The sequence below is a fragment of the Piliocolobus tephrosceles genome, chromosome 15 (assembly GCF_002776525.5).
Source record: "Piliocolobus tephrosceles isolate RC106 chromosome 15, ASM277652v3, whole genome shotgun sequence".
NCBI classification, from domain to species: Eukaryota; Metazoa; Chordata; class Mammalia; order Primates; family Cercopithecidae; genus Piliocolobus; species Piliocolobus tephrosceles.
The window spans coordinates 86,579,623-86,590,823 of NC_045448.1; the positions used below are offsets into that span (position 1 = coordinate 86,579,623).

At 51.6% G+C, this 11,201-nt stretch overlaps 1 protein-coding gene across 4 annotated transcripts; it reads left to right on the forward strand.

The window, feature by feature from the left end:
- Nucleotides 1-1,666: 1,666 nt before the first annotated feature.
- On the forward strand, nt 1,667-10,574 carry VAMP5 (vesicle associated membrane protein 5). Of its 4 annotated transcripts, XM_023224961.1 has the most exons (4): nt 1,737-1,787; nt 8,050-8,149; nt 8,861-8,998; nt 10,110-10,574. In XM_023224961.1, exons 3-4 carry the CDS (start codon nt 8,915-8,917, stop codon nt 10,317-10,319), a joined length of 294 nt encoding a protein of 97 aa, XP_023080729.1. In that variant the 5' UTR covers nt 1,737-1,787; nt 8,050-8,149; nt 8,861-8,914; the 3' UTR covers nt 10,320-10,574. The 4 variants fall into 4 exon arrangements, with proteins under 4 accessions (XP_023080728.1, XP_023080729.1, XP_023080730.1 ...); XM_023224960.1 differs by lacking the exon at nt 8,050-8,149 and having other exon boundaries at nt 1,667-1,787; nt 10,110-10,572; XM_023224962.2 differs by lacking the exons at nt 1,737-1,787; nt 8,050-8,149 and adding an exon at nt 1,842-2,160.
- The last annotated feature ends 627 nt before the right edge of the window (nt 10,575-11,201 follow it).

Sequence of the window (11,201 nt, forward strand, 5' to 3'; positions counted from 1 at the left end):
CCCTACCAGGTTCCACCATCACTGTTACTTTTTCCAGTGCTCAGTCTGCCTTGGTTTGCAGGGAGGGTTCTTGCTATCTCTGTTCCTGTTTCCTCTACAGGTTTTCCAGCATTGGAAACAACCTGTTGTCAGGAGGAAGGGGAAGGGTTGAGAGTCAGGATTTGGGACTAGATTTGCAAGTCAGGCTCTGTAAGAATCATGCTCTGAAATTTGGGCAGGGAGGAGGAAAGGTCAGAAAAGACCCTTATAAGATTTTTATTTTTATTTTTTCAGAGATAGGATCTTACTCTGTTGCCCAGGTTGGAGTGCAGTGGTGTGATCATGGCTCACTGTAACCTCCACCTCCTGGGCTTTAGAGATCTTCCTGCTTCAGCCTCCCTTGTAGCTGGGACCACAGGTGTGTGCTACCACACCTGGCTAATTTTTGTATTTTTAGTAGAGACATGGTCTCACTCTGTTGCCCAGGCTGGTCTCAAACACTTGGGCTCAAGCAATCCTACCGCCTTGGCCTCCCAAAGTGCTGGAATTACAAGTGGGAGCCACCATGCCCGGCCTTGGGGTAGTCTTTGCTACATATATTAATCCTTTCTCTCCTGGATTCAAGGTGTAAAGAACTGAAGTGAAGCTTCTGCCTTGGGATCCAGGCTGTCCAAGGTGGGGGTGAAGGTCTGTGAAAACCTCTAGGTCTGGGACTTCTGTATTCACAGAGGCTTAGCCCCAGAGAGGGAAACTTTCAACTATGTTGGTCAAGAGAGACCTTATTTGAGGGACTAGGCCCAGTGGCTCACACTTGTAATCCCAACACTTTGGAAGCCTGAGGCAGAAGAACTGCTTGAGGCCAGGAGTTCGAGATCAGCCTGGTCAACATAGTGAGCCCTTGTCTCTCTCTCTTAAAAAAAAATAAAAGAGGGACCTTATTTTAAGATGTCTGAGGCAGCTTGGAGTAGTGGAGAACAGGTAGCTGGTGGTTTCTCTGCAGCAGTGAGAGGAGAGGATGGGTAGATTCGGCTCAGGAAGGCTCTGAAGTGGTAGCAGACACACCGCCCTCCCCCATCTTCTGACTGAGGAGCAGGTGCACACCAGCACAGAGCTGTACTTGCCCTCATGGTGAGGAGAGACATACAGAAAGGCTAGAGCTAGTACTTTGCCCATGTGGGGCTGCTTTCTTTTTGAATAGAGGTGAAAGTCACATAACATACAGTTTATTATTTTAAAGTGCACAAATCAATGACATGTATTCAGAATGTTGTGCAATCACCACTTGTCTTTAGTTTCAAAACTTTGGGGGGGCCTGTTTTTGGTTCTGGGTGAGATGCACTCACCAAGGTGACAAAGACCCTACCTGGCTTGTTCATGGCGTCTCCAGGACCTAGCGTGGTGCCTGACCCTGACACTCATAGGATGTTTGTTGAGTGAATGAATGATGCCTCTTCAGCTAAACCCGACCTAGGAGACTCCAGGGCTTACTCCACTGTGCCCATTCCACAGTGAGGCCCCGAGGTGTGGAGATCAGGTCCCGAGGTGTGGCCGTTCACCAGGCTGAGGTGTCATCCGAATTCAGGCTCCTGGGGCCCGGGAGGAGGCGATTCTACGGACCCGGGTCGCTGTGGCCCAACGCTTTCGATTTGACTCAGTTTCGGTCGCCGCTCGCCGAAGGCGCGCCCCCCGCCCTCTCTCGGCGGCCCGCCCCGCCCCGCCCCTGCGCTTCCTCCGGGACCGCTGGCACTGCGGCCGCTCAGCCGGCAGAGAAGCCGGGAGCGGGCGAGGCGGCGGCGGCAGCGGCGATGGTGAGGGCCCGGGCGGGGCCGGCCAGCCCTGCGACGGGCAGAGGGCGAGTGGCGAGGGTGGGAGAAAGGAGTCCGAAGTCCACGGGCCGGGGCGTACCCTAGGGCCCATGCGGGTCAGACCCGAGGCGGTGACCGCGGCCGGAGCAGGATGGGGCGGACCCTCCACTCCCCGCGGGCTGCCTGGGAGGGAAATGCGTGAGCCCCGTCCTGGCTGCACCGCGCAGAGCGAGCCGGGCCCGGGCGCCCCATTCTCCTGAAGCGAAGCGGTTAAGAGCACCGACTTTGGAGGACTCCGGGCTGGGATCCCAGCTCTGTGACCCGGGGCGAGTCACTTAACCTCCCTGAGCCTCCTTTTCCGCATCTGTGAAGTGGGGTCAGTAATACCTGCCTTGTTGTGTCCTTGGGAGGTTAAAGGAGACACAATGGCAGAGACCCGCCTGGCACTCAGAACCCACTGCTAAGAAGTGGTAGGAAATGTAATGACCTCGTCAGCCCTTTCCGCGGCTGTGAGGAGCCAAGCCTGGCTCAGGAGTTGGAAACTTGAGCAGATGGGGTGGCAGAGGCCATTCCAGCCCCATGGCAGGGTGTTGGAGGGCTAACTCCTCCCCTAGAGAAAGAGAAAGGGAGATGTTTACTCTGAAAGTTCCACTGAAGTTATCAGAGTGTGGCACAGGCCTGACTCCCTGCTAACCTCTACCTAGTGACACATTCCTGAGTTGAGTCACCCCCCACTCCTGCTGCATATCCTGGCCTCTGTCCTCACTTGCCATCTCCAAGGCGAAGATGTCAGGAACAGCTGGTGCCAGTTTCCCCCTTTCCCTAGGGCTCCTGGGAAGATGGACTGGGCAGGAAGTAGGCTTGGTGCTTTAAGATTTTGCCTTGGAGAAACTGACAGAGGTGTGATGGATGTGGCCTGGCTAGGGGTCAATGCCTGGATGGCCTCATCTCCAGGGAATTTGGAGGCAGGAAGAGGAAGTGGGGCAGGAAGGTAGCACTGAGCTCTGAGGCCATGCCGGGAAGCTGAGGAGGGCTCTGAGAATAGGGCAGAGCCCAGAGCCCACTTCAGGGTGTGCAGGGCAAGGGGTCAGGCAGGGGCAGGGGTGGGCTTCAGCTGGCCCTTAGCTCTTGGGGAGAAGCTCCTGAAGTGAAGGCTGAAGGCAGGATAATTTATTGGGGGAGGAGGGTACTGGGAAACCTGGGGATTCTCACGGGTACATTTGAGGCAGTCTGTGGAGGAGAGCCTGGGGAGGTCGCTCCTCCACCCATCCATCTCCTAGCCTCTTCCTGTTTCTTCTTCACTATTGCCCCTTTCTCACCCTAGCTCTTTCCCTTCCTTCCACCCATCCCCTTTCCCTCCCTGGTCCTTCTTTTACTTTTCATTTATTCTCTATGACTCATTCAACCAACAAGGATTTCTTGGGCATGTCCTTCATGCCAGCATGGTGACAAGTATAGGGGACAGAGCAGGAACAAAGCAGGATAGGAAAGATGGAAATGGAATGAGTAATTACTTGAATTCATTAATCTTGTAGATGATCCTCTCTCCAAAGAATGTGTGTGTTGAGCCATGGGCCTCCCTCATATGCACACAAATTAAGTTGGTAGCATCAAAAGGTTTGGTGGTTCTTTAGCCAGTTAGCTAAAGTGTTTGACCTCCTTGTACCTGTATGTAATTTAGCACACCGGTTATGAATGTGATGCCTGGATTCTGTGTTGGTTCAACTCCCAAATCTTCTACTTACTGGCTCTGTGATCTTACACAGGTGATTTAACACCTCTGAGCCAAAGTTTCCTATAAAACTGGGAAAAGGCCAGGCGCAGTGGCTCACACCTGTAATCCCAGCACTTTGGGAGGCCAAGGCGGGCAGATCACAAGGTCGAGAGTTCAAGACCAGCCTGGCAAGGCGCAGTGGCTCACACCTGTAATCCCAGCACTTTGGGAGGCCAAGGTGGGCAGATCACAAGGTCAAGAGTTCAAGACCAGCCTGGCAAACATGGTGAAACCCTGTCTCTACTAAAAATATTAAAAAATAGCTGGGTGTGGTGGCACACGCCTATAGTCCCAACTACTCGGGAGGCTGAGGCAGGAGAATCACTTGAACCCGGGAGGTGGAGGTTGCAGTGAGCCGAGATCGTGCCATTGCGCTCCAGCCTGGGTGACAGAGTAAGACTGTGTCTCAGAACAAAAACAAACAAGCAAACAAAATAACTGGGTTAATAATATGGTCTTCAATGGGTTGTTGGGTGAAGATTAAATGAGGCAGAGCAAATGAACAGCAAGCAGCATAGTGCTTAGCTCAGAGTATGTGCCCATTGAATGGTGGCTGTTATTCTTGCTCAAGATGTAAAACCTCAACAGCCTGCAGTGCCAGATGAAAATAAACTAGATGCTGGTTACCAAAGGCCCATGTAAAGTTCTGAGCTACGGGTTAGAAACAATTATGTGTACTATGTGTACAAGTTTGCCATAGGGAAGAGCTTGCTTGGCTGTGCATTTTGTAAAACGAAGAGGTTTTATTGACCATATGTATTACACAATTCTTTTTTTTTTTTTTTTTTTTTTTTGGGATAGAGTCTGGCTCTGCATCCAGGCTGGAGTGCAGCGGCACAATCTCAGCTCACTGCAACCTCCGCCTCCCAAGTTCAAGTGATTCTCCTGCCTCAGCCTCCCAAGTAGCTGGGATTACGGGTGCCTGCCACCACGCCTGGCTAATTTTTGTGTATTTAGTAGAGACAGGGTTTCAACATATTGGCCAGACCGGTGATCTGACTCCTGACCTTGTGATCTGCCCGCCTCGGCCTCCCAAAGTGCTGGGATTTCAGGTGTGAGCCACCACACCTGGCCATATTGTACAATTCTTGAGATCTGACTGCTAAAAAAAAAAAAAAAACAAAAAACGGAGCTGGGAAATGTGGGCCACATCAATAATAATAGCCCTTATTTATTGAGCATTTAGTATGTGCCAGGCATTGTGCTAAACTTTTGATTTACATCACAAATGAATATGTCACATAATCCTTAGCTAACATTGTAAGAGAAATCATTATTATCAGCACTTTACAGAAGAGGAAGTGGAGGTCAGAAAGGTCATATCCTCAGTCTCAGTCACTCAGCTAGTGAGTGGCAGAAGCAGGATTTCAACAGAGGGGTGCAAAGCAGAGCTCTACTCCTAGTCTCTGAGCTGAGTGCTGACTTAGGGAGGCGATGTTATACCAGTACTTGCACCCATTCATCTGACGACAGTTAGAACAGGGTTTCTTGGATACTAGACAGGAGACGGGGAGACAAGGAGAGTTAGGATAGGGAGGGTTTTTTTGTTTTTGTTTCTTTGTTTTTTTTGAGACAGGGTCTCACTCCTTCGCCCAGGCTGGAGTGCAGTGGTGCAATCTTGGCTCACTGCAGCCTCTGCCTCCCAGGTTCAAGCAATTCTCCTGCTTCAGCCTCCCAAGTAGCTGGGACTATGGGCAGGCACCACTTTGCCCGGCTAATTTTTGTATTTTTTGGTAGAGGCGTGATCTGCCCACCTTGGCTTCCCAAAGTCCAGGGATTACAGGCATGAGCCACCATGCCTGGCCCAGATGGTGTGGTTTTGAGAACTGCATTTTCAAAGGAGGAATCAAAGAGATTGAGCCCAGAAAAACCTGAAAGGTTTGAGTGTCATAGAGGGGATATTCTGTACAGGGGGCAATAGTCAAGAACATTTCCTGTGTAACTGCCACTCTCTGGCAATGACACAACTGCTCCCCGCTTGCTCTGGCTCAAAATTCCAAGCCCCGCAGGCTTCTGGCCTCAGGTCTCAGAAATGCCTCTCTCACCCTTCTTCCTTTCTCCACGCTCTGCTCGTCACCTCTCTCTGTCCTGGTGGGCATCTCCTCACAGCCTTGCTGATGGTACTTCTCCACCCCTCTGGCTGGCCTCTCTGCCGTTTTCTTACTTCTATCCGTGCCTGTCTACCACCAATAGAGAAATTATCCTGAAGCACTTCTTGACTGTCACCCTTGACTCAAAAACCCACACTAGCTCTTAAGTTTTATCACTCACTTGGAGTCCGGTCTTCTCTACCTGACCTTTTCTGCCTTCTGTAGCCCCACCCTGTCCCGCCCATCCTCTGCCTGGTCCTCACTGTCAGGGTGTATCCCTATCTCTCAGTGCCAGAATGTCCCAGCTCCATGCCATCCTTCAAGGGGTCACCCCCCGCAATGGCACCCTCTCTGTGGCAGCTCCAACACTTATTATCTGTATCACACAGTGTAACTCTTTCCTCTTCTCTAATTGTATTACATATGTATTTTCCCCAGGGCAAAGTGGTCTCTTTAAGAATAGGCACAGTTAGGCCGGGCATGATGGTTCATGCCTGTAATCCCAGCACTTTGGGAGGCTGAGGTGGGAGGACTGCTTGAGCCTAGGAGCTCAAGACCATCCTGGGCAACATAGAAAGACCCCATCTTTAAAAATATAGGCACAATTCATTCAGGAACTGTTTATCACATATCTGCTGTCTGCAGACATTATGCTGAGTCACAGTGTGGCGTAAGGCAGTGTGACCCTTGTCCCGTTGCTTACCTCCTTCCAGGGTCCCTGGAGCTTTATTTCTCATAGTGCCAGCAGAGACCTGTGGATATAGGTAGCGTCCTTTTTCCTCTGGTTGAGTGGGGGCCAAAGAGGGCCCGAGACTTGAGTCTAAGGCCTCTGTGTTCCCTGCAGTGAGTGTGTTCTTTTAGGCCTGGGTCCATCTTGGCTCCAGGCAGGCCTGGCTTTGCATTGGGGGAGACTGGTCCAGATTACAGCTGGAAGCACCGCCAGCCCTCTGGAGAATGTGACCCAAATATCACCCCTTGTTGAAGAATAAGGTAAAAACAGCTGTAGCATTTAGAATATATATATTTATATATATTAGAATTTATATATATATAAAAAGATAATATCCAGTATTTTCCCAGTCTGTAGCAGTGACTCTTATTTTCGAGTCTTTATCCATTCTCAAGTTTTTGCTTTGGACTATTTATTTTTATTTTTTTATTTTTATTTTTTGAGATGGAGTCTCACCCTGTTGCCCAGGCTGGAATGCAGTGGTGTGATCTCGGCTCACTGCAACCTCCGCCACCCAGGTTCAAGCGATTCTCCCACCTCAGCCTCCCAAGTAGCTGGGATTACAGGCACGCACCACCATGCCTGGCTAATTTTTGTATTTTTAGTAGAGACAGGGTTTCACCATGTTGGCTGGGCTGGTCTCGAACTCCTGGCCTCAAGTGATCTGCCTGCCTCAGGCTCCCAAAGTGCTGGGATTACAGGTGTGAGCCACCGTGCCCAGCCTGCCTTGGAGTATTTGAATGTGGGGAAGTTCAAAGGATTGAATGACAGAGCCTTGTTGAATGCTATAATAGTAATAATAGTGATGATGATTGACTCAAGAAAAGGTGAGAGTGCAGTTTCCCTGCTCTCTTCGTTGTTCCTCTGTGTTTCCTGCTTACTGCTTCCTCCAGCCTATGAGCGCACCCTCCCCTACAGTGGTTTGCCTGACCTCTCTTGAAGCAGGTTGCTTTTCTAGCTCGTGGGTAAATATTGACCTATTTGGATTTCAAATGCCTGCCCCTCGAAACTCATGCAGGGCTAGAAAAACATGCTGGGAGAACATCTCTTGAGAATAAGAGTTGCTTTTGATTAGGCTGTATCGTAATTGGCCCACTCACTGAGTCCTTGCTTGCAATGGTCAGCACTGTGCTGGCCTCCTGGTGGGATGGTGGTGGACAAAGGCAGGGCACTGCTCCCTGCCCTCCCTCTGGGAGTTTGTGGTCCAGCTGGGGAGATAGGACTCATACACTGGGAATTCTTGGAGGCTGTGTACCAAGCAGCTGCAAGGAACCTGAAGGAGGATTCTTGCCTGAGTGGGAGGTGGCCCTCTGTGACCACCAGATCTCTTCTAACACTTAAGTTTTCTGGTTTTAAGTGGAATTCAGTCAAGTGCCAAAATGTCTGTTGTAGACAATGGGTGACGTGGGCTGGCAGAAAACGAAGCTTGCCCTTCTTGTAAGGAGGGGAAGGGAACAGGAATGGGCTGTGGGGAACTAGGCTAAGAGGAAGGAGTTTCTGTGGTTTGCTAATCCACTGGTATTCATCTCCCTGAAATGTCCCTGCTCCTAGGCTTCTGGCTTATACTAGGACCTCCTGCTTGGGGTCTCTGTTACGTGCACCCAAAGCCCAGTGCCTTTCTTGCACGTGACCCAGATTTTCTCTCTCCCCTGTCGTTTCAACCTTCCCCAGCTTGGATCCAAGACCTCCCTTCCCAGTCCTCTGAAATGAGCTGGGAAGGGAGGCAAAGCCGCCGCCCAGGCTGGGAAATCTAAGAGTTGGTCTCATCTCTGTAAGTTGGACCCCATTGAGGACCCCAGCTGACTGGAAGGCTGGAGGCCAGAGGCTGGTACCACTGAGGTTCCCAGGCAGAGAGGGAAGTTGGGGCAGTGATATAGGGAGCAGATCAGGCCAGGAGGCAGAACTGGCCTGACCAATCAGAGGCCCAGGGAGGGAGATCTGAGCTTCTCAGTTTGGGGCGAGAGGGGTTAGGCAGAGAATATGATGTGTGCTGCTTCAAAATTACCTTTCTAGCCTGTAGAGTAGTCTCCTCCCTGTGTGTTCCAGCCAGGTAGCTTGGTTACCCATTCTTTGCTGCCTTCTGAGGCCAGTGGGAAACCTTAGGGCAGCTGTGCATTGATTGGGTAGAGGCCATTCTGGAGCAGGTGAGAAAAGAATCGGCTTTGTGGGAAGGTGGGGTCCTGGGAAGATCCCACCTTGGGACAGCTTAGAGGAAGCTGAGGTGCTGGAAGCCAGGGCTGGCCTAGGTCCTAGGTCACCCTGCCTTGATGTGCAAGGGGTGGAGCCTGTGAGACCTAAGGTATGCTGCACTCACCCCGAAGGCCAGCCCTTCACTCCACACACATCACACCCTTACACGAAGGATGCTGTTACTCTCATGCTGTACCCACCTACCGGGGGAGAAGGAGGCTTCTAGATCTCAGGGGCAGATGAGGGTCAGGTGGGGGCCTCATGCATCCCTGACCTTGGGCTTGGTGCCCAGGCAGGAAAAGAGTTGGAGCGGTGCCAGCGGCAGGCGAACGAGGTGACGGAAATTATGCTTAACAACTTCGACAAGGTCCTGGAGCGTGATGGGAAGCTGGCCGAACTGGAGCAGCGTTCAGAGCAACTCCTGGATATGGTGTGAGGCCTGGGGGAGCATGGAGGGGAGGGGAGAGGATTGGGAAAGGCTCTCTTGGGCTGTATTCAGGATCTCCAGGTCGTTGGTGGGGTTGAGGCCTTACTGAGGGCCAGTGTGGGGCCTCTGGGTTTCCTCAGGCACCCACAGCCTAGACATGCAACAGATAGACCCCACAAAATAAGAAGGCCTTGGTTTGAAGCTGTGGACCTTCCTAAAGGTAGAAGACTGGCGTTGTTTTTTGTTTCTTTTTTACTTTGAGACAGGGTCTCACTCTGTTGCCCAGGCTAGTACAGTGACTCAATCACATCTGCTGCAGCCTCTACCTCCCAGGCTCAAGCGATCCTCCTGCCTCAGCCTTCTGAGGAGCTAGGACTATAAGCATGTACCACCGTGCCTGGCTGATTTTTGATTTTTTGTAGAGATGAGGTCTCACCATGTTGCTCAGGCTGGTCTTGAAGTCCTAGATGCAAGAGATCCTCCCACCTCGGCTTCCCAAAGTGCTGGGATTACAGGCATGAACCACTGTGTCCAGCCTGAGTACTGGCATTGTTAACTGAGGGTGAGACACTAGGGCTGAAAGTCAAGGGGCCACACTGGTGTTTGAGATGAGTCAGGCAGGGAGGGTTCCATAGCAGGTGGTATAGAAAGAGAGCAGACAAGGCCGGGCACGGTGGCTCATGCCTGTAATCCCAGCATTTTGGGAGGCCGAGGCGGGTGGATCACGAGGTCAGGAGTTCAAGACCAGCCTGGCCAACATGGTGAAACCCTGTCTCAACTAAAAATACAAAAATTAGCTGGGCGCAGTGGTATGTGCCTGTAGTCCCAGCTACTAGGGAGGCTGAGACAGGAGAATTTCTTGAATTCTCTTGTGAGCTGAGATTGTGCCACTGTACTCCAGCCTGGGTGACAGGGAGAGACTCCATCTCAAAAACAAAATAAAACAAAAAACAAACAAATAATAATAAAAAAAAAACAAACAAGAAAGAAAGCAGACAAGATGGGGAGGATGCAGGAGGAGACTAAGCCTTACTCAGATGGGACTGGGAGGAGCTGGCTCCCAGGCAAAGGGGGTGCCAGCTAACTCTCACTTTGTGTCTGGGGGTATCCACAGAGCTCAACCTTCAGCAAGACTACAAAGACCCTGGCCCAGAAGAAGCGCTGGGAGAACATCCGTAGCCGGGTCTGCTTGGGGCTGGTGGTGGTCGGTGGCCTGCTCATCATCCTGATTGTGCTTCTGGCCGTCTTTCTCCCTCAGAGCAGTGACAGCAGTAGTGCCCCACGGACACAGGATGCAGGCACTGCCTCAGGGCCTGGGGACTGACCCAGCTGGTCCTGAAGCAGAAGCCAAACGGCTGCACTGGCCGGTTCTGGTCTCCAGAGGACCTTGGTGTTTGTTCTCCCTTGACCCACCCCAGTGAGTGCCAAAGGGCAGCCCCAACATGTGCACCCCTGCATTTCCTGTCATGCCACAGACTGGCCCTCGAGGGCAGCCTGCTGTACTGGCCATGCTGGGCCAGCCCTACCTGGAGCTCAGTAAAAGCTGCTGTTTGATTAAAAGCTGGTATCTGTGTGTGAAGGTCCCCAGTTTGGTTAATCCCATCTGTCTCTACCCCTCGGGCTCCTTAGAAAGCCAATCACCCAAAGGACTCCACCCCTGGGAGATAGCTCCTTCCTCTCCCTTCCCTACTTGATCCAACCCTACACAGACCGGGAGTGTGGGTAAGAATACAATGGCCCCCAAACCAGACCCTTGAACCAGTCCTCCCCATCTGAGCCTGTTTCTCTGAGAATGAAATCTATTATTTTTCTGTCATCTTGGGGATGCTTAGAGGACCAATGAGACTGTAGATAGGATGACAAGAAAGCACTTCAACAAAAATTTTTTTTTTTTTTTTTTTTTTTTTTTTTTTTTCTTTTGAGACGGAGTCTTGCTCTGTCGCCCGAGCTGGAGTGCAGTGGCCAGATCTCAGCTCACTGCAAGCTCCGCCTCCCGGGTTTACGCCATTCTCCTGCCTCAGCCTCCGGAGTAGCTGGGACTACAGGCGCCCGCCACCTCGCCCGGCTAGTTTTTTGTATTTTTAGTAGAGACGGGGTTTCACCGTGTTAGCCAGGATGGTCTCGATCTCCTGACCTCGTGATCCGCCCGTCTCGGCCTCCCAAAGTGCTGGGATTACAGGCTTGAGCCACCGCGCCCGGCCAAAAT

Bases quoted from the DNA above. Each gene is read 5' to 3' on its own strand.
- VAMP5 (XM_023224960.1), top strand. The intron at 8,999-10,109 runs GTGTGAGGCCTG...GGGTATCCACAG, and splicing joins CAGAGCAACTCCTGGATATG to AGCTCAACCTTCAGCAAGAC.